This window comes from Zonotrichia albicollis, chromosome 1 (assembly GCF_047830755.1).
Source record: "Zonotrichia albicollis isolate bZonAlb1 chromosome 1, bZonAlb1.hap1, whole genome shotgun sequence".
Taxonomy (NCBI): Eukaryota; Metazoa; Chordata; class Aves; order Passeriformes; family Passerellidae; genus Zonotrichia; species Zonotrichia albicollis.
In genome coordinates this window covers 2,475,332-2,501,863 of record NC_133819.1, presented here as the reverse complement: position 1 = coordinate 2,501,863, position 26,532 = coordinate 2,475,332, and the positions used below count along the sequence as shown (strand labels likewise).

Sequence of the window (26,532 nt, the reverse complement as noted above, 5' to 3'; positions counted from 1 at the left end):
AAATATTGGGATCTTTTTATTTGGTTTGGGGAGGGGGTGTGAAGGGCTGTGTGCCTCAGTTTGCCCTGCCATATCAGGATGCAGAGGATGCTCCCAACTAATACTCCAAATGTGCCTTAAAGACATCCAGATGGGGCATCCCCATTTCATCCAAACAGTGGGAAAAGACTCAAAAAATCCCATTTTAAGCTCCATGACTCCTCAAATTGATCTTTTATGTCCCCCAAAAAGCCTTGGTATCTTTCTGTTGGTTTTGGGGAGGGGGTGAGGAGCTGCGTGCCTCAGTTTCCCCTCCCCAGCGGGGTCCCGGGGATGCTCCCGGGGGATGCCGCGCTGCATTGGCGGCTATGGCGGAGGGCTCGGGGTGCGGGCACAGGGTGACAGGGGGGTGTCCCCCGTGGGGTGGCGGTGGCTGCTGTCGCTTTAAAGGGGCAGCCGCGGCCCCAGCTGATGCGGCGGCTCCAATCAGCGGCCCCGGGGCTCTTGGCAGCCGGAGCCGCCGCCGCTCCGCATTCCTCCGGCTTCCCAAAAGGGGCGAACATGGCGATGGGCAGGATGAGGTGAAGAGGAGGAGGAGGAAAAATATAAAAATTAAATTTAAAAAAAAAAGAGAGAGAGAAAGAAGAAAAACAATATATAAAGCAGGAGGAGAGGAAAATGATGAAAAGGGAAATATAGGGGGAAAAGAGGGACGGGGATGCAAGCAGCGCTGGCGCGGTGATTTCCTCCCCCCCCCCTTCTCCTCCTCCTCCAAAAGGCGAAAAAAAAAAGGAAAAAAAAGCAGAAATAAGGCGGCCAAAAAAAAAAAAAGAAAAACAGGAAAAAAAAAGCCACCAAACCAGCAACCCACCCAACCCACCAATTCCTTGTTTTTTTCATGGAGAGCACAAACCCCAGGCCAGCGGAGGAGGACCGGGACTCCTCAGCGCGGAGACCTTTGCATCAAAATGGTAGAGCCTGAACCCCCCCTTTCCACCCGCCCCCCTTCTCCCTTTTCTCCTCGCTTTTATTTCCCCCTCTCCCTTCCCCTTCCTTCCTCCGTCGCTTCCTCGCTTTGCCGGGGCTTTGCCGACTTCCCAAAGGCCTCGAAACTTGCCCAAATCCCGGCCAGGGCGGCGGAGGTGCATGAGAGAGGTGGGGGGGGGGGGCTGCATGGGCAATGCTGCATCCAGGCCTGAGGGGACAGGGGAGGGGGCCGTGGATTATTTTTTATTTTACATTTTTTTGTGGGCTTGGGGGGTATAAAAAGCGCAGCCCGGCCGGGTTTGGGCCCGGTGCTGCTCTGCTGTGGGGGTTGCATGGGGGTGCCCCCTCCTGCAAGGCGAGGACGGGCTGGGTTTGGTGGAAATGGCATTAAAAACGCGGCCCCCCCACCATCACCAGCACCTTTGGGCTGCTTTAGAGGGGGATGGCGGTGCGGAAGGGCCGTGAGGAGGGGTCGGAGCCTTCTCTTGGGAGGAGCCCAGCTCGGCTCGGGGGTCCCTGGCAGGATTTGTGGGCACCCACACACTTTTGGAGCCCCCCAGGCCGGAGGATCCGCTGTGAGGGAGAGCGGGGGGGCGCAGGAGCTGCCGCTTCCTCGGCCATTCCCATTCCCCGGATGACTCCATCCTTTTGCCAATTCCTGCCCGCCTCCTTCCCCCCCCTTTTTCCACGGCTGGTTCCCGTCCTGGGCCCCCTTTTCCCGGCGGGTCTGGGGGGGGGTCGGGCGCTCCCCAACATCCCGGAGGAGCGAGGCTGCAGGGAGGGCGCAGCATCCCCCCCACCTCTGAAAAAGCGATTTTCTCTTAAAAAATAACAATAATAATAATAATACTACTAATAACACCAGAGCTGCTCGCCTGCAGCAGTGACCTATTTTATCGGCCGGTAGAGTTTTTTTGGGGGGGTTTAGTTGGAGTTGCGGAGGGCAGGCCTGAGGTGGGAAAGATCCACGGGAAATCCCCCTGGGATGCGCTCCCGGTGCCTCAGAGCCTCCCCCATCCCAAAAAGTGCGGGGCTGGGTTTGCCCCAGCCCTGGCTCCCTGCCTGTCCTGACGCCCCGGGAAGCGTCCGAGTGGAATTTTGGAAAGGGCAAGAAAGTGCAAGCTCGGAAAAATGAGGAAAGGATGATTGATGGGATGGTGTGGGATGGGGCTCGGCGCCCCAAGACCGCGGGGGTTTAATTAACGCTGGGGTTAAAGTGGTCGGGATTGGGTTTGGGTTCACGCTGGGCAGTCACACTCGGCCTGTGAAATGCTGAATCCTGCGCCTGCATCCCTTGCCAGAGGAGATGCTGAGGGCTCGGGGGACACACCGGGGTGTTTTGGGGAGCATTTCGTGCCCTGAGGTGGAGCTGGAGACACCCAGAGCCCACCCCAGCGAGGAAGACGGGGAAAAGTTGGGAATTCAGCCTTCCTTCCACACCCTGCCTCGGCAAGAAGCAGAGGAAGATTTGCTTTACAAAGCAAAATTCCTCCTTGGAAAGACACGAAAGGGATTTATTATTTTTAAATTTTTTTTTTTAATTTTTTCCCCTGGATCTGTGGTGAAATCTCGCAGGGTGCAAACATTCTGCCTCCAGCTGCAGAGTTTCCCTGAGGATGCTCAGCCCCGCTCCGGGGCTTTTCCCGGGGTGGCCGCAGGGTCCCCTTTGCCACCTGGGCTTGGAATGACGGCGGAGCTTTGTTCTCCCCGGGAGGAATTAACGGAGCGTTCCCTTATCGGCAGGCGAGATAAACGGCCCCGTGCTTGTGTCTCTCGGGGCTGGAGCAGAGACATCGCCGCCCCCTCCACAAAAATAACCCGCTGCCGCCTTTGGAGATGGATTCTTTGCAAAAGACAGGGAGAAAAACGGGAGGTCGCTTGCCTGGGAGTTGATGAAATATTGGTGCTTTTTAAGATGCAGGTTTTTCTGCTCGTGGAAAAATAAGGAGGAAAAAAAAATCAACCCAAACCTTTTGCGGATGAACTGAATGTGTCAAAACATCAGAGGGTCTTTGAAGGTTTTGGGGGGAATTGCTGATTTTCCTGTTCTCCTTCCTGGAGGAGAAAACAGGGCTCTCCCACGCTGCTGCATTTAAGCCTTTATAGAGGGGACCTGGTGGTGGCCCTGACAAAGTGACTTGCCAGGAAGAGCAAGGGATGAAGTTTTTAATTTGCTGCCATGTTTGCCTGATCCCAAAAATGTGGGTATTTAGATCCTCCATGTGGTTTGCATGCTAGATGTCATCCTAGTTGTCCCCTGGCATTCCATGGGTCCCTGAGGAAGTGGATGATGGGGAGCAGGATGAGTTCTGTGCCTCCTGCCCCCAGTTTTCCCTTATTTCTAAGGGAAATGTGTTGTGTTTGTGCAGGGCAGGGGTGACCCCGTTGGGTTTCCTGCATGGGGACACACCTGAGGACTTGTCCCCTTTCCTCTGGAGCTGCTGTCCCCTCTGCAGCCAACTCAGTGTTCATCCACCTCTCCTGATGGTGAAAACTGGGATGCCTTTGGATATGGGGAAAGACTGGCCATGGTGGCGCAGATGTGATGAGTAGAAGACTTAATTACAACAAACTGTCTTTTTTTATTATTGTTTTTATGATAACGTCTTTTGCCTGGAGCCAGGGATGCTGACACCCTGTCTGAGTTAAAGCTCTTCTCCCCAAGTTACAGGAAAAAAGGGTGATAAAAATAAGGACAAAAATAATGCATGTCATAAAAATGTTAAAAGTGTTGGGCAGGAAGGATCTGGGCAACTGGATCTGAAGGAAGATGGCCAATGGCAGGGAAGTTGGAACAAGATGATCTTTAGGGTCCCATGCTGCCCAAACCATTCCATGGCTGGATTACAGGAGCTTGGCTGGTGCTTCCCAAAGAGCCCTGGTCAAGGCTGGGTTAGGATGGATCTGGAGAAGGGGACCATCCCTGGGGTCAGAGCCAGGGTTTGGAGAAATGCTCTGGGATGGAAAGCCCTGCCCAGCATGCTGGGACAGGTGGAACCTTGGCAAGTTTGTGTCTGGCTTAGGAAATGCTGTGGTTTTAGGCTTTGCTGAGGGCTGAGTGTGATACAAACCCTGCAGGTGTCACACCCCACAATGCTGCTGATCCACCTCGAGGGTCGTGGTGGCTGCCCCAGGGATGGGCACTGGGGTGCTGGGCAGGGGATGCTGGAAACCTCATTCAGCAGTGCTTGGGAGGAGGCTCCATCCATCCATCCATCCATCCATCCATCCATCCATCCATCCATCCATCCATCCATCCTCCATCCCTCATCCCTCTGTCCATCCCTCCATCCATCCTGCTGGGGATCCCAGCCCCTTCCTGCATCCCTGGCTGCACATGGCAGGGGGGTGCCTTGGGGTTATGATGCCCTTGGGCTCTGCACAGGTGACATGGTGGCTGTCCTGCTGCACCCATCCCTGCTCCTGCACCATCCCTGCTCCCAGCACTGAATTTGGGGTTCCTGTGAGCTCTGGGGGGCTCTGAACACCGCCTGTCCTGTTGCATCCACACTCTCCCTCAGTGGCAGTGGCACTGGGGACATCCCTGGGCTCTCTGGGGTGATGTCCCCTCTGGAGTTGGGCCCTGGCACAGCCTCTTGGCCGCCAGCCCAGCTGGGGAGGTCAGCCTTGGGTTTTGTCCTCATTTCCTCCCTCAGCCTTCCCTCTGCTTGTTTGTCTCGGGCAGGAGAGGGAGGGGGGCGATGGCTTTGCGTGTGTGTGTGTGTGTGTGTGTGTGTGTGTGCGTGTCCCGTGGGCTCTTCCACCCTGAGAGTGACTCTGAGGGCAGTCCTGCATCCCACAGATGTAAGGCAGCATCCCATCCCATCCCATCCCATCCCATCCCATCCCATCCCATCCCATCCCATCCCATCCCACCCCGTCCCTTCCCGTCCCATCCCATCCCATCCCATCCCATCCCATCCCATCCCATCCCATCCCATCCCATCCCATTCCATCCCACCCCGTCCCTTCCCGTCCCGTCCCCGTGCCAGCTCGGGGACATCTCCATCAGCCTGGCTGTGCCAGGCACTGGTGGTGCCCCCATGGCCTGGCTGCCCTGTCTGCCCTCAGTGTTTGCCAGGGCTGTGCCAGCTCTCCTGGAATCCACCACATCCCTTTGGGATTTAACCCCAGACCTGGCTTTGCCCAGCTCTGGAATCACCTGCAGAGCTTTTGCTGGGTCTGACTGAGCCACACCAGCCCTGACCAAGGGGACAGGGACACTCAGAAGGGTGTTCCCATCCAGGTTTTGGTGCCTCTGCTCTCTTGGAGGAATTGGGATTTGTCCTGAGATGAAAATAATGCAGCGTTACACAGCTGGAGCCTGTGTATTTTTGCAGCAGAGGCTGTGTCTGAGCAGGGCACAGTGCTCCACTTCCCACGTGTTGGGATGGGCTCCCAGGGCTTGGCAGTGCCCTCACTGTCACCCTGGTGGAACAGAGGGACAGTGTCCTCGATGCCATCACAGTGGTGGCATCCTCCAGGAGCAGCATCACCTCACTGGGACAATTTGGGGATAGGAGTTGATCCATTCATCCTTGGAAATGTCACAGTGGCTTTGCAGCTCTGTGTACAAAAGGAAAGGCAAAAAGCACTGAGAGCAGCTGATTTGGTTTAAAAATTTTTAAAAATATGAGTTAAAAAAGCACCAAGCCATCAACCCTCTGTGGGCTGTGCTGTTGGGAAGGCAGTGCCTGCTCCCAGTAGATGAAGCTTTTGTGATGCTCATCCTGCTCCTCTGCCCACACTGCTGGTGGCCATGGTGCTTCCAAAAAAACCCCAAATGAACCTTTTCCCCTTTGCAAAGGTGTCCTCTTGGTTGCAGGGAGACAGAGATGGGGGAAGGAGCAGTCCCTGTTCCATTCCACTACAACTGCTGGGCCTGGTGCTGCTACCAACTCCCTGGGAAAAGTATCCTTGAGCCAAAGCCTATACAGGATGAATATCATTAATAAAAAATTAGGAACAACCAAAAGGGAGGCGGAAAAAAAAAAGCCTGTGAAGCATCTGACTGTCCCACAGCTGGACTGCTGCTCTTCTTCACCCAGCAGAGGCTGGGAGATGTTTTTTGGGGTGCCCAGCACAGGGAGCATCGCTGAGCCCCTTCCCCTCGCCTGCTGTCTGTGGCTGCACATGGCTCTGCTTTGGGCACCTTGAAGCCTTTTAGACAACTCATAAATAAAAATCACCGCTTGGGACGGTGTCAGCAGCATCCTGGGGGCTCCGGAGCGGGCCGGGCACATCCCTCGGGCAGGATGCCGGCGGTGGGCGCTGCTCGGGGCCGTGCCGGCCGGCGCCTCGCCAGGCGGGGCTGTGGCCGAGCTATTGTTTTCCCTTCCTGCTTGTTTTTCCGGACAACCCTCTCGTCATTAAATAAAAACACCCGTCGGAGGAACGAGCAGACCCCACCCCCAGCGCGGTCCCGTGCCGAGAGCACCCACGGAGAGCTCCCCGGGGAGGGAGGGGACAGCAGAGCGGTCAAGGTAGGCGGCAGGAGAGGGACAGGAGCTTTGGGATGTGGTTTATCCCTCTGCCAGCTTCCCAGGCACGGCTGTGCTCCAGGAATGAGTTCTTGGGCAATGGGATGTGCACGGTCCAGACAGCGCTGCTGGTTCTGGGCTGGTGTATCCTGGTTTGGGGAGCTGTGGGAAAACACATAATTTTGGAAAGAAAAAAATCTTCTAATGACCTCAGAACTAGGGAGAAAAGGCTGAAGGTTTAATGCAAGAGTCTGGCAACAGGAGAGGGACAGGAGATTTGGGATGTGGTTTATGCCTCTGCCACCGTGCTCCAGGAATGGGTGATTGGGAATTGGGGTGTGCACGGTCCAGGCAGTGCTGCTCGTTCTGGGCTGGTGTATCCTGGTTTGGGGAGCTGTGGGAAAACACAAAATTTTGAAAAAAAAAAATCTTGTAATGGCCTCAAAACTAGGGAGAAGAGGCTGAAGGTTTAATGCAGGGGTCTGGCTACAGGAGAGGGACAGGAGATTTGGGATGTGGTTTATGCCTCTGCCACCGTGCTCCAGGAATGGGTGTTTGGGAATTGGGGTGTGCACGGTCCAGGCAGCGCTGCTCGTTGTGGGCTGGTGTAATTTTGAAAAGAAAAAATCTTGTAATGGCATCAAAACTAGGGAGAAAAGGCTGAAGGTTTCATGCAAGGGTCTGGTGACAGGAGAGGGACAGGAGCTTTGGGTTGTGGTTTATTCTTCTGTCACTGTGCCCCAGGAATGGGTGCTTGGGCAATGGGATGTGCACAGTCCAGACAGCGCTGCTCGTTCTGGGCTGGTGTATCCTGGTTTGGGGAGCTGTGGGAAAACACAAAATTTTGAAAAACATCTTCTGATGGCCTCGGAATTAGGGAGAAAAGGCTGAAGGTTTCATGCAGGGGTTTGGTTGCAGGAGAGGGACAGGAGCTTTGGGATGTGGTTTATGCCTCTGCCCCAGGCATGGCTGTGTTCCAGAAATGGGTGGTTGGGCAATGGGATGTGCACAGTCCAGGAAGCGTTGCTCGTTCTGGGCTGGTGTATCCTGATTTGGGGAGCTTTTTTTTTGAAAAAATATCTCCTGATGACCTCAAAACTAGGGAGAAAAGGCTGAAGGGTTCATGCCAGGGTCTGGAAGGCAGAGGGCAGGTTGTAGGAGGCCAAGGATTAAAACTGAAAGCGCGAGTGTTTGGGGTTTGTAACGATGCTCCTTTGTGTCATCTGAGATTTTTACAGATTTTTAATCTGTAAAAATGGGGGTTTAATATTATTTCTTACTCCAGCAAAAGTCAAGTTTTGACATTAAATAGTTCCAGCCCTGCTCTTTTGTCCTGAAGTGCAGCAATGTCCAAACTGAGAAGAGGGCATGGGGGACTTCTTTTTTTTTTTGAGGAGCAAGTGCTGACATTGTATTTAGCTCCTTATTAAAGCACTTTTCTTTAATGCAATTTAATGCTGAAGGTCAACTATGAATGCTTTGGTGGTTGGAAATGATACAGAAAAGCAGATTGCTTTTTTTTTTTTTTTTTTTTGGTACATCTTGAGGGGGAAAAATTTAAAGAAATACCCAAATTTTGTGCTGAATGGGAAGTGGTTCACAGGCAGCTGGTCTTGTCACCACTTAAATGAATTTTGTGCCCTAAGACCCCTTGTCCATGTGCTTATGTGGGAAAGAATTACTCGTGGTCCTCGATGCTGTGGTGATGAGGGCGCTAGAAATGAACAAATAATTAATTAAATAAAGAAGAGGCTGGTGAAGGTCAGAGATGATCTTCTTGGGGGACTGAGGATTTGAGTATTTAAATATATCCAGAGTGGCCCAGCCTTCTGGTCCTTTGGAGAGGTTTAGAGCTGCAGGAACATTTAGGGATCTCGTTCTCAATAGCTGCTGAGAGAAAGTGCTTTTGTCGTAGTGCATCGATTTAAATCCAGCAGCAAACACCTTTCAGCGTAGGTGTTGGTGGGGATGTTTAGGGAAACTGAGGCACATGGTGGGGTGCAGGTTGGGATTTTTGATGCTTTGGCTGGAGGGATGCTGCTCTGCCCCAGTGACCATCAGCATCTCCTTCCACCACCATTCCTCAACTCATCCTTTCCTTCCATCTCCTGCCTTCGGGGCTCCTCCACCCCACGTCCCTCACCCCGAGCATCCTCCCCATCCTCTGGCCGTCCTCTTGCCCCACAGGCTGTTTTGGGACGGGGCTTTGGCAGCACCACGTGAAAACTCTCTTAAAATAGAGCTGGAGGGCAGCGGCAGGGCGGGGAGGGCTGGCTGGAGGCGCCGCCGGCCCCTCGGGGTGAGGAACTCACGGCCACGCTGCTTTCTAATAATTTTAGGGGTGTTTTACTGCCCTGATGGTGCCAGAACCTTGCTTTGAGGTTGGCAGCGTGTGGTGGGGCCAGTTGGAGGGTTCACCCTGGTTTAGTGCATCCAGTGAGCTGCCCAGGTGTGCAGCAGGGGATGGAGATGGGATGGGCAAAGCCAGTGGGGCAGAGTGGTGGAAAAAAGCAAAACTCGTGATTCTTTTCCTTTTTTTTTTTTGTCTTTAATATGTATTTTAATATAAGAAATATTAAAAGAGATCTATATTTCAAATATTTGCGTTTTCCCAGAGGAAGAGCCCTGGATTTAACCCTGCCATTAATCCCCATTAGCCAGGCTGCTCCGCTCCGCTGGAGCCGCAGGGACGGCAGCTGCCGGAGGGGCATTTTGGGGCAAGCCGGGGTCTTTTTGGGGATCTCACCCCGGCAGGCGCCTCTCGTCTCGGCCGGGGCTCTGGCTGCGGGGCAAGCTCACGAAAAGCATCTGAGAGCAATAAAGAGCAAAAGGCTCCCGCTGACAAGCCCGGGCTGAAGTCACCGGCGGGACGCGGCCAAGACACGCATTGTCCTCGCCGCTGCTGGGACTGATTAGAGCCGCCTGGCAAGGAGCGCCGCTGGGTGAGGGATCAGCCCCCTCTGCCAAAAATCCTCCATCCACAGGGCAAAAAAAAAGCTGCCTTTTGTTTTCCAGGCTGGGCAATGCCGCCCCACAGACCCGTTTTCCTCTATTTTGCACCCATTCCTTTGTCGCTGTACCCCAAGCTTGGGGTATCCTAAATGAGATGGATCCCCGAAGATAAAAACTGAATTTAGGGTAATTTTTTCAACCTGGCAAACAGCAAACTGCTCTGCTGAATTCCTGCTGTCTCTTCAGTTTTTTGATATTTATTATATCCTTAATTATTTTCTACATGTCTTGGAGGGGGGAGGGCTTCACCATCCAAGATCTCATCAAAATGTTCTTGGCAGTCACGAGAGGCTCGGGAAATGGTGAAGGTGGATGGATGTTCCAGCTGGGATGGATTTTGTAGCAAGTACATGTATAAAGAATGTTCGTGTATTTATATATTTTTCTATTTTTATATATAAGTAGTTTAACTATATATAAGCATGGATGTATAAAATATTGAAAATATTAAACATATATATATATAAAAATTATAAAAAGTATATAAAAATATGTAAACACCCAACCCTTTTCCTACCTTTTTGCCCTGCTTCTGGCTGCAGAAGAATTTGGAGCAGAACTGGTTTTTCCATGTTTTCCCTGGGTGCCAGCGCTTGCTGGGATTCTCCAGGGCTATCAGGACCATGCAAAACTTGAGATCCCTATTGGTTGGACAAGTTGCTTGTGGAGCAAAAATCCAATGAAAATGAAAAAATTTGGCAGAGACAGGAAAGAATTTTTTTGCTTGTTGGGAAAACAGAGAAGAAAACACCCTTTTTTATTATTTAAACATTTTTGTCTGTGTGTCCTTTTGCCTTTGGCTCACCAGAAAAAAAAAAAAAAAAAAAAAAAAAAGACAAACAGAACATTTCTTGCTGGAATTTGTGTGTTGATCAAGAGCTTCCATTTGTTCCAGAAAAAATAGGAGTTGAAAATTCTTTTTGGAGCAGGAGGTGCAGGATAAACCTGGCAGGTTGAACCCTCCCTCTCTGCCACTGTTCTGCACCGTGTCCGTGGTCACATCCTACAAAGGTCAGGAAAAAGGGTATTATGGGGTCTGGGTGTGTTCCACCTTCTTTTAATGCAGGACACTGGATTTAGGGTGTGGGATATCCCTTGGATTTGGGATGGAGCAGGCAGACTCTTCCTGAGGCTCAGGTGTGACCAGGAGAGGGGATGAACCCCAGGGATGGTCTGGACCTTGTGAAATACGTGGGAGTTGGATTAAATACCCAGAAAACTCAGCCTGGGGAGGGTTGGCAGGGCAGCATTTCCTGGCATGGGGATGCTGCTCCCTCATTTGAATTTTTCCAGGTAGTGCCTTTCCCCAGGCAATGGAAAATGAGCATTAAGAAGTGCATAAATCATGCCAATGGATCCAGCTGTGAGTGAGCTGCTGTCGTGAGCGAGAGCACGCAGCGTAATTCAGAAATATGAGAGGATCTTGGGCTTTGTGTTATTGTCTGCAGAAACAGGGAGCTATAAAATCCTCATTTCCTTTTATTTAGGGGGCTCCATCTCGGCAGGTGCCTAAAATTGGCGTCCTGCTTGGGGCAAATATCTACCTCCATCTGGTTCAAGAGTTCAAGGCATCCCCTGTCCTGTGTGACATCTCTGAGTGAGTGTGGACACCTGAGCCTGCCTTTGGACCTCCTGGGTGGCCATGGTGCTTCCTACACACCTTGACGGGATATCAGTGGGTGCTGGTGTGGCCCTGAGCTGCCCTGTCACTGGGGCTTCTCCTCCTTGATTGAGTCTTCTGGACTCAAGCAGGCGATGGAGCTTCTTGGTTGGTGTCTTCAAGCTGGGCCTGCTGGTGGAGCTTCTTGGTGTTCCAAAGCTGGGGCTGGTAGTGGAGCATTTTGGTTGACATGTCCAAGCTGGGGTTGGTGATGGAGTTTCTTGGTTGGTATCTCCAAACTGGGGTTGGTGATAGAGAGTTTTTGTTGGTATCTCCAAACTGGGGTTGGTGATGGAGTGTTTTGGTTGGTATATCCAAATTGGGTTGGTGATGGAGTTTCTTGGCTGGTATCTCCAAACTGGGGCTGGTGATGGAATTTCTTGGCTGGTATCTCCAAACTGGGGTTGGTGGTGGAGTGTTTTGGTTAGTATCTGCAAGCTGGGACTGGTGGTAGCACTTCATGGTTAGTGTCTCCAAGCTGGAGTAGGGGACAGAATGTTTTGGTTGGTACCTCCAAGATGAGGCTGGTAGTACAACTTCTCAGGTGACATCGCTGACTTGGGGATGCGTGGACAGGGATGGGTGGCATGGCCAGAAGGGCATTTTTGGGGGTAAAAAGAGCCCTGAATGATTTTATTTCTTTCCTCCCCACAGCTGATAGTCGAAAAAACGACTGACTACCCTTCGGCTGAGTACTCCCTGGTGGAGGATGTAGCCCTCCACTTCACGTGTTTGATGGACAGACTGAACGAGCAGCGCCTCTTTCAGCCGGACCTGTGCGACGTGGACATCGTGCTGGTGCAGCACAAGAGCATCTTCCCGGCGCACAAGGGGGTCCTGGCAGCCTACAGCCAGTTCTTCCACTCCCTCTTCACCCAGAACAAGCAGCTGCAGCGCGTGGAGCTCTCTCTGGAGGCCCTCACCTCGCAGGGCCTCCAGCAGATCCTCAACTTCATCTACACCTCCAAGCTGCTCGTCAACTCCTGCAATGTGCAGGACGTGCTGAACGCGGCCGCCGTGCTGCAGATGAACAACATCGCGTCCTCCTGCCAGGACCTGCTGGACACGCGCTCGCTCAGCCTGGCCACCGACATGGCCCTGCCCGCCGAGGGCTGCGCCGGACCCCCGCCCTACTACTGCGAGATCAAGCAGGAGGTGGACGCCCCCCACCCCAAAATCTACGCCCGGGAAGGCAACGACCCCTTCTCGGTGCGCGTGGAGGACGGGACGGGCAGCGGGACGCTCCCCCCCGGCCCGGCCAAGCAGTACTACAAGGAGGAGAAGGATGGAGGTCCCGGTGCTGTCTGTAAGATGGAGGGTGAGGAGTCTGAGGAGGACCTGGACAGCCAGGGCTCCTACAACAGGGAGCAGATCATCGTGGAGGTGAACCTCAACAACCAGACACTCAATGTCTCCAAGGGCATGGAGGGGAAGGCAGCTGCCAGCGAGGCAGCTGTGATGGGACAGCCAGACGGGCATGGGCGCGACACGGAGGAGGACGGGGAGGAGGAGAATGAGGAAGGGGAGGAGGAGGAGGAAGAGGAGGAGGATGCGGAGGTGGGGGAGGAGGAGGAGGAGGAGCGCAGCGAGGAGGAGGATCTGGAGGAGACGACGGAAGAAGAGGATGATGACGATGAAGATGCCTCAGAGATGAAAAGGGAAAAGAGCGGGCAGCCCCGCAGAGGCAGCCGGGCATCCAAAGCCACTAAACCTGCCATGGCAACCAGGTCCCAGGAGATGGCCAAGGTGGAAGAGGAGGAGGAGGAGGAAGAAGAAGGCCAGAGGGGGAGGAAGAGAAAGAAAGAACAAGATGGCTTGGGCCAGAAGGTGAAGCTGGAGGAGAAGCAGCATTATCCGTGCAAGAAGTGTCCGCGGATCTTCAACAACCGCTGGTACCTGGAGAAGCACATGAACGTCACGCACAGCCGGATGCAGATCTGCGACAAGTGCGGGAAGCGCTTCCTGCTGGAGAGTGAGCTCCTGCTGCACCACCAGACCGACTGTGAGAAGAACATCCAGGTGAGCAGGGATCCATCCAGGGCGTGGATCCCACCACGGTGAACGTCCCACCAAGGGGGAAATGCCTTACCCCAAGGTGGAGCATCCCACTAGAGATGGATGTCCCACCAAGGGGGAATACCCCTCTAAAGTAGATGGATGTGCCATCAAAGTGGGGACATCCCACCAAAGGAGGAGCATCCCACCACTGTGGGACATCCCAGTGAGGGAAGGGCATCCCAAGCACCACAGAGGTCATTCCATCCAGCTACACCATGGGATGGGCTCGTACTCAGATGATGTTGCAGTTCGCACATGTGTAGTGGTTTTGGTTGTTAATTTGAGATTTTGAGAATTTTGAGAATATGAGTTGTGAGATTTTTCTTCTTATGCAAAACTAGCAGAACATGGCAACTGGGAGGGAACCTTCCTTCACCCATGACTTGTATTCAGACTCGGTAGGGTCCCACAGTGGCCTGGAATTAGAAGATTTGTGCCACAGGGCTGTGGCTTCCCTTTGACTGCCTCGGTGGAAACACAGAGTTAATTTTTGAGGAGTAATTTTTCTTTTGAGTTTATTCAGTTAATCTGGATAAAACACTGCGAGCCCTTGATGGAGACACACTCCAGCATTCCCACCCAGCTGAACCCATTTTAGCTTAATTTGAAGATTTGCTGACAGGAGTTAAAATGGTTTTAATCTGCCTTTTGTGCTTTTTTTGTGTGCATTAGCAAATTTCTGAGTGTGTTTGACATCCATGCATGGCTCGGGCTTGGTGTGGCCTTCCCCTGTGCTAATGAGATCCTGTGTCACAAACTGACTTTGTTAAATCAGTGCAGTTTTGGGGGGATAGAGCAGCAAACACGTATGGTTCCAGAAGATCCCTCCAAATTCCCATCTCCTAATTCCTGATGAGCTGTTTTACAGGATGCTGCTGCTAATAATTACAAATATTATATAATATACAAATAAAAATATATCAAAATACAAATATTATATATTACAATATATTGAGAGCTTTTTGCATCACCCTTCCCACCAGCAACCAGATTTTGAATGATCTCACAGCTCTCCTCAATGGAGGTAACACAACCCAAGTGCTGCTGGAGCCCTTCACTGATGGCATCCCAAATAAAACAGGGAATGAGGCAGATCTTGGTAAGCAGGGAACACGGGAGCAGGAACAGTCTTGGCTCATAGGTGAAGCAGTCACTGACCCTTTGGTGCATCTTCCTGACAAATTCACAACTCTGAAGTTGCTTTTTTTGGATGCTTTTTCCCAGAATGGATGAGTGTAGCTCCAATACCTGCATGGTGGTGGCTATTTCAGGGCCTAACAAAAAAAAAGTTAAAAAGGAATTTTACCAGAATGTTTGTTCAGCTTCATCTGCTTTCCAGCTGGATAACACGGGGCTGTCACCTCATTGCTTGTTTTTTGTTTTGCCCTCTCATTTTTATCCCTTTTCTAAATGATTTTGGAATAGAATGAACCAGAACTGCCTGTATAGTGACCTCCTTCTGTACAAAAAGGGATCATTGTCTCCCACTTAATTAAGCATTTTTAATTTTACAAATAGCCAAATCCACTCCATTTGCTCTGATAATATTTAATAACTTTATCAACATCCCATGGAATTATGTCTGGGTGGAAAAGGAATTTTTTTCAGCACTCTGCCTATAACAGTTTTTATTTCTTGTGTTTTCATCAGATCCATGGAGGGACTATCTACCTTTTCTCAGTTTGGTCTGCTGCTTTCTTTCCCTGTTTGTCCCCAAATTTCATCCATAAAGCTTTAGGATTTAAGAACCATCCTGCTCCCTGTGTTCATTCCCCATCTCCATAATGTGCATCCTACCTCTACCACCTGAAAAGTGATTCATCCTTTGCTTTATTGAGTTGTCCCTCAAACTCTTTTTATTGCCAGCTTCAGGATGGTTTTCCTTTTAACCTGCAAGAATTTATATCCTCATTTTTTTCCCCTCATTTGGACATTACTTCCATATTTTTTGAGTGATGATTTTCAGCAGTGAGTGAGGACACAGAGCTCAGCCCTCCAGAGTGTTTGGTCCCAGCCCTGGGGGTTTTTCTACCTCTGCTGCTTTTCCTGTGCCTTTCATTTTGAAATTTCCCTGCCTCTTTCATTTTAAGTGGAGAAAATGGATATTGATGTGTCTTTGATATCAGGCTCTAGTCCTGAATTTGCCCTGAAATATCCCTTAAGACAGAGATAAATCTGTTCTGATCCATGAAAATACATACTTGGGAACAGCAGGACTTGGAGGACTGCTCATGTTGACATTTGAACATGACAAGATGAAGATGAGGAGGCTTGGGAATGGCTCGGTGACCCTAATTTTCTCTTTGGGGGCACGTAAATATGAATGCATATGGAAAAATACAGTGACTTCATAGCACAATTATGTGTTTTTAATGATATCACAGCAAAATTTGGTTGAAACCCATCAAGGAGCATCTGTTCCTCTGGGAAGGAGAAGAAGTGGAGGAATCCTTCACCAGGTTCAGTGGTGTAATTCAGCCATGTTGTTGCATGAATGCTTTTCTCAACAAATTGTTCAAGGCATGAATTGTTTTCTCAACAAATCTGCAAGGAGAGAAGGGATGGTTTCATCCCTGTTGACCAAGAGGAATGTGAGCCATGGACAGGTGAAGGGGAAGGAGCTGATCCTTGGCTCCTGGTATGGTTTCCTTGGTGGATATTTCTTTCCTGTGTTTTCCTGAGCACTGAACTGGTATCACAAGCCTCCAAGAGGTCTCACACAGAAGCTGGAGCTTTTCCTGAGAACTTCCAGAGGAACATTGAACTTGTTGGAGCTGAAGTGATTCTCTACCTTAACTTTTTGGGGAAGACTTTGCATGTCACACTGTTCTCCTTGTTCTGATGGACTGGGGGTTTGGGTCCATTTTGGTCCTTTTGGATATCATACAATCATAGATCTGCTTGGAAAACTAATTTAGTGGTGCAGTATCCATTATATCTGCTGAAGACTGAAGTTGTACTGCCTTGGATAGGGATTCTCCTTCTTTTCATATTTTTTGCAAATTTCCAATGCACAGAGGGTTGGGATTATTTTATGTAACATCTTCATTTAGGAATAAAATTCCCAGCTGGGAATAGGACATGATCTGTTGCTTATCCAAATCCTGATGCAGCCATTGATGAAGATTCCACATCCTTCCCTGGAAGGTCATTGCCCCTTGCTCATTTTCACAGAAATATGAAATTTGGAGGTTTTGAAGTGACAAGGTCTATATCTGGTAGATGTGGTTTTTGATATCAGCTGTAGATTTCACCACGATGTTCCCTTTCCATAGACGAAGTTTCTTCCCTGACTGTCTCCCGTGTCCTTGCAGTGTGTGACGTGTGGGAAGGGCTTCAAGAAGCTCTGGTCTCTCCATGAGCACAACAAGATTGTCCATGGCTATGCAGAGAAGAAGTTCTCCTGCGAGATCTGCGAGAAGAAGTTCTACACCATGGCCCACGTGCGCAAACACATGGTTGGTGAGTGTGGGAGGCACCACGGGGAGATCTTGCTGGGGGTGTTGGCCCATCAGTTGGCAATGGAAGGTGTTTTCTGTTGCTGTCATGTTGGCTTACTCTTGGGTGAGCTTTCTCACATCCTCATCTTCAAATTTGGTCTGATACTCAATGCTGAGCCAATGTCTGCTCAGTGCTGGGTTTCGACATGGTGCTGGGGAATCCCATTTATTTTATTGATCAGAAGTGACCAGAGGAAGGTTTGACATGTAAAAGGATCAGACCACATCAGTGCTGGGCTTTGAAAAGCAAATTGCATGTGACAACAATGGTTGGGTCCCTAGGCCTTGGAGCCACCAAAGACATCCAAAAGAATGGGAGTTTGGAAGAGAAATGCTTGAAACGTCGTTGCCATTTATCTTCCAGATGTTCTTTGGGTTTGCTGGGGTTGGGCACTGGGAGCCAGAGCTGGGGTGTGGGGAGGTGGGTGGTGGAGGTGTGTGGAGGCTGCTGACCCGCCCCTGTCCCCACCAGCACACACCAAGGACATGCCCTTCACCTGTGAGACCTGCGGGAAGTCCTTCAAGCGCAGCATGTCCCTCAAGGTCCACTCGCTCCAGCACTCTGGGGAAAAGCCTTTCAAATGTGAGGTAAGGCAGAAACACTGATCTGAGGAGAGATCTTCCACTGTGCTCTGCGACAGTGCAGCTGTAGGGATGATCCCACGCTTTTCCAAACTTTGCATCACCTCCTGGTTTGAGAGTCCCACCAACTTTATGATGATACTTGTCCAGTGCCAGGATCTGTCCCTGATAGATTGCCTGGACTTTGCATCCACCCAGCCTGCAAACTTGCTGGGTATGTCCCAAAAAACCTGTTTTGGGGGGTTTCTTGGGGAGAAAGAATGGGATTTCTTTGCTGCTGATGATTTGAGGGGAATGTGGAGATATTTTGGGTGCTCATAACAACTCCTCACCCCCACAGAACTGCAACGAGCGCTTCCAGTACAAGTACCAGCTGCGCTCCCACATGAGCATCCACATCGGCCACAAGCAGTTCATGTGCCAGTGGTGTGGCAAGGACTTCAACATGAAGCAGTACTTTGATGAGCACATGAAGACGCACACGGGTGAGACCCGCCCCTTGCCTGGCCCCAAATCCCTGCAGGCAGTCTCTCCCTGGAAGGAGTGATGGGATGGGGGTGACATCTTTGGGTGGGTGGCAGGATGGGGTTTTGGGAAGCACTGATAAAGCCCCAGTCAGTTTATTCAACGAGACTTTTGGAAGGGCTTACAATGGTCCATGATCTCTGAGCTGGACACACAGTAGAAATGCCAACAAGGTCTACTCAAGAAGTCAGAACTCAAAAGTTTGCCGGCAAACTTGAGAAAAATCAGGGATCTTTGGCAAAAGGTTTAGTACAGCATTCAACCAACATAAAACACTTCTCACTAAACTTATAACTTCAGCATTAAACTTGGCCCATTCAACTTAGCAAACTTTAAACACGTTCGATGTTGAGGTACTCAAAATATTCCAAGGAGAATTAGAAGAAGAAGAAAGAGAGAAAGACAGAAAAGCACATATAGGTGCTTTTTTACCTAGCACATATAGGTAGTTGGTAGCACAGGTTACCAACTCCTGGGTTCAGACAGAATTTTGAAGACGTAGGTAGGGTTTAGGTGAACATGATGGCCTGGTGTTTGACTTTGAATAGCCCTTGGTGCTCCAGGGGTTTTTGATCCTCCCCTTTCTCCCACATGGGACTTCTGGTCATTTTGCCCTCAGGAATTGGATTAGGGGAGAATGGGGCATTGCCTCCCTGTGTGCCATGACTGACAGACACTGCCAGGCTGGGAAACAGGCTCTAGGGCCTGGCATGTGGGGCCGTTCACTGCCTCACCAGGACAAGGCACACGCATGCACCCCAAAATACCTTGAGGCATCAAATCTCCCCAGTCTCTGACACTCGCCCTAACCAGCAGCTTCTGTCCCTCTGCTCCCACCCTCAGGGGAGAAGCCCTACATCTGTGAGATCTGCGGGAAGAGCTTCACCAGCCGCCCCAACATGAAGCGGCACCGCCGGACCCACACCGGGGAGAAGCCGTACCCGTGCGACGTCTGCGGCCAGCGCTTCCGCTTCTCCAACATGCTCAAGGCCCACAAGGAGAAATGTTTCCGCGTCACCAACCCCCTGGCTTCGGACACGGCCGTCCCCCAGCCCGCCACCAGCCCGGCTCCGCTGCCCCCCGGCCCCGGCGTCTCCCCCCTGCCCCTGCCGCTGCTCCATCCTCTGCCACAGACCCTCCCTCCTCCTCCTCACCTACCGCCACCCCCTCCCCTGTTTCCCGCGGGGAGGATAAATTCCAACAACAATTAGGTGCCCTCCCCTCACCCACCCGGCCATGCGCCTGCACGGACTGCTCTGCCCTTCGGGAACGCCTTTTCCCCGGGGAGCCAAGGCTTTGCTTGCTCTCTACCCCTCCTTCCTCCTCGTTTTGGGGTTGTTTTGGGTTTTTATTCCTTTTTCTCACCCGTCATTCTCTGCAGAGAGGGGGAGCAGGAGGAAGCATCCCCCTGAGGAACATGGGTGTTGGGGGGATCCGCCGTCCGTCCGTAAGGGTGTAGGTAAAAGGTGTCACTCTTAGTTTCATCTTCCCACATGCTGGCATCACCTTCCCGCTGGGATGCTGGTGAGGCTGGGAGGAGCAGGATATCCAGGCTTGAGCTTGCTGGCCGGTGCATCAATATTTCAAAGCTGAATTCTAGTTAGTGGTGCTTGAATCCCTGTACTGTAAAGCTGGTCTTTCAAGTCAGGCTCTTCACCCACGGGGTTGGAAGGTGGGCATCCCAGGGGAGCCCCCCACTGCCAACCCCAGTGGCCTGTGGCGAGCGAGCAGGTGTCCCCATTGGGAAGCCATGAGCATGCCTTCGTTAGCAGCCCACAACGCGTCTTCCTTCCCTACAGCAGGTTTTCCTCCTCCACAGGCAAAAGCACAAACACCCACCTTGCATCTTGGGGCATCTGCAGCTCGCTGTCGGTTCAGTTCCGGGGTGCCCTAAGGGAGCTGGGTTCTGGTATGCCCTTTCTGCTAATCCCAGCAGGAGCTGTGCTCCTGGGGATGCTCTGGAGCTGGGGAGCTGATCCTGGGAGAGCTCAGGTACCTTTGGGACCGGCAGGAGGGGAGCCTGGGACAGAGGAGCAGGACGCTTCTGTTTCTCGGCAGAATCGGCCCAGAATAGTGCCTTAACAATCTGAACAAACCCCTGAGGGATGATTGAGCTCCAGGTTGGTCCCACTGCAAGGTTCAGAGCTAAAGCAGGACCATGTTCAGCCTGGGGATGATCATGTCCCAGTCTCCAGTTTGTTGCCTGCTTTGCTCTCCCAAGCTTCACTTCTCCTTGTGGTGCTGGCATCCGTTGCCCTGTCCTGGTTTGAGGGGACCAGAGGGGACCAGTGAGGGTTGTGGTTGTTTTGGTGATGCTCTGTGGTGTTGCTTCGTGCTTGTTGAAGATGTTGAAGTCGAGCTGGTCTTTGGTTTCATTTACAAATAATATGGCTGGCTTTATACTGAGGAGGAGGAGAAGAGGAAGGCTTTGCTGTCATCTGTTTGTTGGGCACTGAGGTCCCAGCAGGGTTTCTCACTGCTGTGCTCTGCCCCAGAGTGCCATGCAATGTCCTGACCATGGCTGTGGGGAAGTGTTCCCTTTGGAGTCAGAGAACACCCAGCATGGGCAGAGAAGGGCTGGCAAGAGGTGGGGGATGTTCCAGTTGATCCTGTGCTTCTAAAGCTGGTGTGGGGCAGGTCATGGAGGAGGTGGTGGAAGCACTGTTGATAGGTAAGAAGGAAAGAGGTCACTGAATGGGCTGCAGGAGCCTTTACTCATTTGCAGCTTATGCTGGGTGACAGCAGAGTGCTGGGGACAGGGAGCCTGGCTCTGTGAAAAGTCTTGGTGCTTTGTGTCCTGGACCAAATCAGCAAAGCACTTGGGCAGCATTGGGGCTGTCCCTGCAGAGATGGGAGGATTCAGACCCATGCTCAGGGGCTTTGCTGACTGGGGACATGCAGGAGCCTGATGGGGACAGAATCAGGGAGCATCTGCTGTTGTCCTGAGTGCTCTTTGAGGTGTGTGGTGTCACCTCCTGCTGAGTGCTGCTCCATTGGTGTCTGGCAGCTTGGGAAAGCTGACTGATGTTAGCATTTTGGAGCCACAAAGTCCTTTTCATCTTTGTGTTGGCTGGGATCCTGTGGATCCCCAGCGTGGCTCTCAGTACCAGTGAGCAAGCCTCCATCTCCATCTGCTCTGAGCACGAGGAGGTGGCTATGGCAGAGCTGCCTCACCTCACTGACCTTCTCAGGTGAGTTCCAAAGGCTTCTCTGCTGCCTCCCTCCATGACCCTGGGGCTCGTTGGGATGGTGCAAAGCCTCAAACACACCTGAGGGATGAGGGCTCTTGGGGCCATTGGCTGTAGGAAGGGACCATGACCCATACTGGAAGATGTTTGCTTTAGAGAAGCATTCAGTGAAACCCATGGAGGTGCTGGAGTGGTCAATGCTGTCTCCTCCTGTGCTGCCTCCCAGATCCCATCCCCTTGGGCTTCCTTGTGCTTCTTTCACCTCATGTTCAGCCTTGAGACAGGATGGGAGTGCTGTGCCCTGAGAAGGGCTCATTTTATGATCTTTTGTGATGGAGCCCATCAGCTGATAGGCTTCCCCCCACGTAAACACCCATGCCAACGTTGTGCTCCTCCCTTATTCCACTCACCTGGAGGTGACTTTCCCTGTTCCTGTCCCAGTTCATCCTCTCCCAGTGAGGACCTGCCCCCCTTGGACATCTCTGTGAGATGAGAGCCCTTCCTTGAGGCTGGAAGCCCAGCAGAAAGCCCAGTGACTGATCCCAGCCACGTCCAATCCCCTTCGAGAGCCTGCTCCTAGAGCCACTTGGAGACGTCGAGATGTGACCATGCACACAGCACTTTGGAGAACCAGATCCCTGCTGCTCCCTCCCCTCTCCAAGGCCTGGGTAGTCCCCAGGAGTCCTACAAGGCCTCCAAGCCCTTTTGTCTACACCCTGACTCAGCCCCAGTGTGTCTCCATGTCTGGTTTTCATTTGTGTACTAAGAGCTCAGACGAGTCGCTCCCGCAGTGCCTCGTCCACCCCGGACCCATCCCAGCCCGCACTGTTGTACCCTTGGGGTTAGACAGAGCAGCAGGCAGGAGAGTTGGGTCCGTTGTTTTCAAGCTTTTTATGTTTTACTTTAATTTTTTTTTAATTCTTTTTTTTTTTAACTCTTGCACCTTAATCTCTCACATCCCTTCTTTGACAGACCGCGAGGGTGGAGAGGGTCTCGATTTCCATTACGCGGTTCCTGAATACGCAACGTTCAGCTGACAGCTCTTCCCACACACTCAAACCCCAGACCCGCCTGGGTCGGAAATTTTTTTTTTTCCACCCTTCATTTGAACTTTGGGGAGGGAGGGAATCATGTTGGGGAGGGTCACTTTTGGTTTATATATCCCAGGAGCCTGGTAGCACAGACCAGTTTGCCTCACGTATCCATGAGGCACGGCTGGCCCTTCGGACCACAGCCATAACCCTGGCGCGGTGGGAAGGCGATGGACGGATGGACAGATGGGTGGGAATGGCTGTGACAGTGCAATAGAGACGAGCATCCGCTGCTAGACAACTCCTCTGAGGTGACTCTTGGTTTGCCCGAAGTCAGGAGGGAAGGACAGACGGACAGACGCCCTTTGTTCACACGGACGGCCAGAGCTTCCCCACACGCAGCCCTGCCTAGAGACACGGAACCACGACGGGAGTTGGGTTGGACTTACAAAGGAAGAAAATAATAAATTTTTAAAAAAGGAGATAAAAAAATAGGAATAAGAACAACCTCTGTAGCATGGAACTTGAAGGAAATGAATGAAACCCCCAAGCACTTGCCTCAAAACTAGTTTCTCATGCCTGGTGTTTGGCTCTGAATTATTTTACGGCATTCAGTATCAGTTGCCCAAACATGCCAAGTTAAGAGTGTATTGGTGGCTCTACAAGTGTGAACAAACTAAACGAAGCACTTTATTCTGTATAGATTAAGGGAAGGCGGGGAGGGAAGGGGAAGCTTGGATGCTTTTCAGAAGCGTCTTAAGTAATGTTCTAGGAAATGTATTATTATTATTATTACCTTTTTTTTTTATGACCATGTGTAATCAATATATGTTTATCTTTAACTCCAAGTACAGCAGTTACTCTCTTTGGGATGGTGTGAGGAAGGGGAGGCTGAGATGGTTGGATCCATCCCCGTGGGGCCAACTGAGGCAAGTCATTGTCTACCGCAGGAACGGGCGAGTCTTGCTTCGTCGATGGTCCCAATGTCCAGGAGGTCCCAAGAGGTTCATCAAAGCCACCTCCCAGGGCACAGCTCCCAGTCAGAGATCCCCATCCCGAGCCATCTTCTGCCTGGGGGTGCTGGGGCTGCTCCCTGTGCCGCCCACCAGCGCAACAAGTCACGGTAGGGAGGCTGGCTTGGGTTGTCCCTCGAGGCCAGGTCCTTGGCCATGCTTTGAAATCTGCTTTTGGCCTCTCACCAAGGCACGTTGGGGCTCACTGAGCTCTGAAGTTGGTGAGAGGTCAGAACTGGGCCTTTCCACTGCGTTCTCCCAGTCTGGAAGTGTTATGACTGTTACCAAAGAGGTTGCAAGTGGAAGGACTGAATCAATAAACAATTTGTCTTTTATAAAAGAAAACCGAAAGCTCCACCACTTTCTTTTGTTACCTTAATTTTGCTTCATCTTTTTCTTCCCCTCCTTTTATTTTAACTTTTCTTTTAAAAGGTTTTTTTTTTTTCAGGGAACTGTGTGAGCAGTCAGAGATAGGGAGGATGAGGAATCCTGTGGAATGTCGATTGCTGCCACTGCTTCACATGTACAGGCTCTGTGTTGGGTTTGGTGGGAGATGTGTGAATGTGTGTGAGACTGTTGTGGGGCCAACAAAAAAAGAGCTTTTCAGGGAAGGGTGATGAGTGGATAGAAGAAGGAATTCAGCACTTACAGCCCTGGGGTAAGGACTGAGCACCTAATCCTACTGGCTCCGTCAGGTTGGTGTGAACTCTTGAGTAGGGGCTCTCTGATCTCTGTTGGCAGAGGAGAAACCAAGGAGCACATCCAAAAGCACCCAATGCCTTTATTAATTTAAAATGGAGCAGAAAGAGCCTCACCAACAATATCAGCATGGATATTTGGGATATATTGGGAAAATAATGGAAGAAGAGATGGTTTTCCCTCACCCTTTGGATGCAGTCTTTGCCACTGTCATTGTCTGTAGGGGAACCTGTGCCACTGAAGCTGTTGCATCTGAGCCAGGAAAACACCAGGCAGCAGGGAAGAGTGATGTCTCTCTGGTGGAATTTCTTATCTGTGATGTCCTTTAAGCTGACACAGCCTCTTGGAGGTGTGGAGGAACATCCCCAGGCCTCACCTTCACTTGGTGATGTCCAACTTTGCCTCCTTCCTCAGACCAGCGCGTGCTGAGATTTGCTTCTTGTTGCTCAAGCAGTGGGATATTTCAAGTTCTTCTGGATATTTTTATACAACAACCATTTTTCCTTTTATAGTTTCCTACCCTGTGCCAGTGGTGGCTTCTCCACAGCTTTGTAATGGATGTGAACCACACATGAGCACCAAACTCCAGTTTATTTGAAACATCTCGAGCCTTTATCAGTGACTACATCACAGCAACTCATGGAAGGTCAGCAACATTCTCCTGCTGGCTTCACAAATCCCAGAACTCCTCCAGGAGAGCCAAGAAATGTGGCAGGAGGTGAGTGGGGATTAAATCTTTATCAGGATCATCAGCAACCTCCCAGCCTGCATTCAGCAAGAAGAGCTGAAGCAAAGGTGACAGAATCACAAAATCATTAAGGTATTTTCCAAATACCTTCAAGATCACTGAGCCTTTCACCAGGCACCACCTTGTCAGCCAGACCAGAGCACTGAGTGCAACTTCCACTCATTCCTTGAACAATTCCAGGGTTGGTGTTGCTGGAGGCAGGAGGTGGGATCCTGACACTGCAATAAATGACTTTTTAAAATAGTTACTCTATGCAGGGATTTTTTTTAATCTTTTTTTCTGAATTTTTCTCTTTTTTTCTGCCAGAAGCTATTTGGAAGAGTCATCTTTAATTAGCTTGGGAATTGTCTACATGGATTTCTGCAGAACTAGGCAGAAGGTGTTTATTTCTTTTCCGTACCTTTTTCACACATTTGATTGTTTCAAAGATTTTTGTTCCTTTTTTTTTTTTTTAAGCTACTTTGTGACAGCCAGTCACCTTGGATTTCTTTTTCTTTTGAAATATTTCATTACTGTTCTGATGTGATTGTCCTCTAAGGAGCTTATCCTGTAACTTCCTAAATCCTTCAAATGAAACCAGGACAAGACTCTGCTTCCTTCACTTCCCTTGAATTCTTTTTTCTTCCAAACATATCTGAGTTTCTCCACAACTGCATTTTGACCTAGATTTTTGATACCAGAATTTTCATACCACTTTGAGGCAATTGTTTTTCAAGGTGTTTTTTTTTTTCTTTTTTTTGAATTATTATTGATTATTAACCCTGTTAATGGTACTATGACATCACAGAATCATAGAATTGTTGGAAGAATCATAGAATTGTTGGAAGAACTCAATTCATAGAATTGAAAGGTTGGAAAAGACCTTTAATCTCATTGAGTCCAACCACCAACCCAGCACCACCACCATGTTCATCACTAAACCATGTCCCTAAGTGCCATATCCACATTTTTTTGAACACTTCCAGGGATGGTGACTCCATCACTGGAACTCCACTGCCTTTTCCAGTGCTTTACAATCCTTTCCATGAAAAAACTCATCCTAATATCCAATCTAAACCTCCCCTGAACAGTTTGAGGCCATTTCTTCTCATCCTGTCAGTGCAGGCATCCAGCTTCCTTCTAGTCCTGGGTAAACTCCTGGTTGTGACATCCATAGGGAAGAGCTGTAAGGACACAGATCCTAAAATTTCAGCTCTCAAATGGGGGAAAATAAGAAAAGATGGGGCTCTCCATGGGGCTGTTTTGCTGCATGTGTCCATCACAACTTGTGCTCAGTCCTTGTCTTTGGTTGCTGTGAAGGATCAGTTTCAGCTTTATCAACGTGCAGACACAGGGGATTTCTTTTGGAAATTTTTTATTTCATTTATTCATTTATTTTTAAATAAGCCACTGGTCAGATGGTGTGGGCATCAGGAGATTTTTGCCCTAACAGATCTTTTTTCCTGCTGCCAGTACAATCATGTCTCTATCAAATCTTCATTATTGACAACTTTTAAATAAATATGCATTTTTCCTCAGTCAGAAGCTCTCTCTGAGCCAAACACATCTGAGATCTTAGCAAAGTAAAATACTCTTTAAAAAAAAATCTGAACATGAAAAATAAGAAAACAACAAAAAATATAAAACCTTTCCCCAAAAACCAAAACCTAGCATTTGTCCATCCATAGGTGAGGACATTGTGATCTGTGATTGAAGATGAGGAGCCCAAAAGGCTGGAAGTGACCACACATGGCATCATCTGTCCATCCCTCCTCCCTTCCCACCCTACAACTTCCATGACTTCTCCTTTCCTCAGACTCAGCTCCTGGCCTCTCATCACTCCAAAGAGGCAAAGAACCGAGATTATTTGCTTTTTATCACAACTCCCAAAGTGCTTCTGCTGCTCACATGATCTTTTGCCTGTCTCATCCCAGCAACCCTCTTCACTCAGGAACTCATCAGGTCTCCCCTGTGCCACTTGACTTTAACCCTTCCTTCTCCTCTCCAAGGAACACTGTGGTCATAGACACCTTAGGCTGGGAAATACTCTGTGGATGCCTTTCCCTGGGGAATGTCATCTTAGTCATCACT

General features: G+C 50.5%; 1 protein-coding gene across 2 annotated transcripts; it reads left to right on the top strand.

Moving 5' to 3' along the window:
• The first annotated feature begins 475 nt into the window (after positions 1-475).
• Positions 476-26,475, top strand: ZBTB47 (zinc finger and BTB domain containing 47). Of its 2 annotated transcripts, none has more exons than XM_005491444.4 (6): positions 476-950; positions 11,773-13,137; positions 16,491-16,638; positions 17,149-17,264; positions 17,599-17,743; positions 18,627-26,475. In XM_005491444.4, exons 1-6 carry the CDS (start codon positions 948-950, stop codon positions 18,992-18,994), a joined length of 2,145 nt encoding a protein of 714 aa, XP_005491501.1. In that variant the 5' UTR covers positions 476-947; the 3' UTR covers positions 18,995-26,475. The 2 variants fall into 2 exon arrangements, with proteins under 2 accessions (XP_005491501.1, XP_074397485.1); XM_074541384.1 differs by lacking the exon at positions 476-950 and adding an exon at positions 985-1,134.
• Positions 26,476-26,532: the final 57 nt, after the last annotated feature.

Bases quoted from the DNA above. Each gene is read 5' to 3' on its own strand.
- ZBTB47 (XM_074541384.1), top strand. The intron at 13,138-16,490 runs GTGAGCAGGGAT...GTGTCCTTGCAG, and splicing joins ACTGTGAGAAGAACATCCAG to TGTGTGACGTGTGGGAAGGG. The intron at 16,639-17,148 runs GTGAGTGTGGGA...TGTCCCCACCAG, and splicing joins CGTGCGCAAACACATGGTTG to CACACACCAAGGACATGCCC.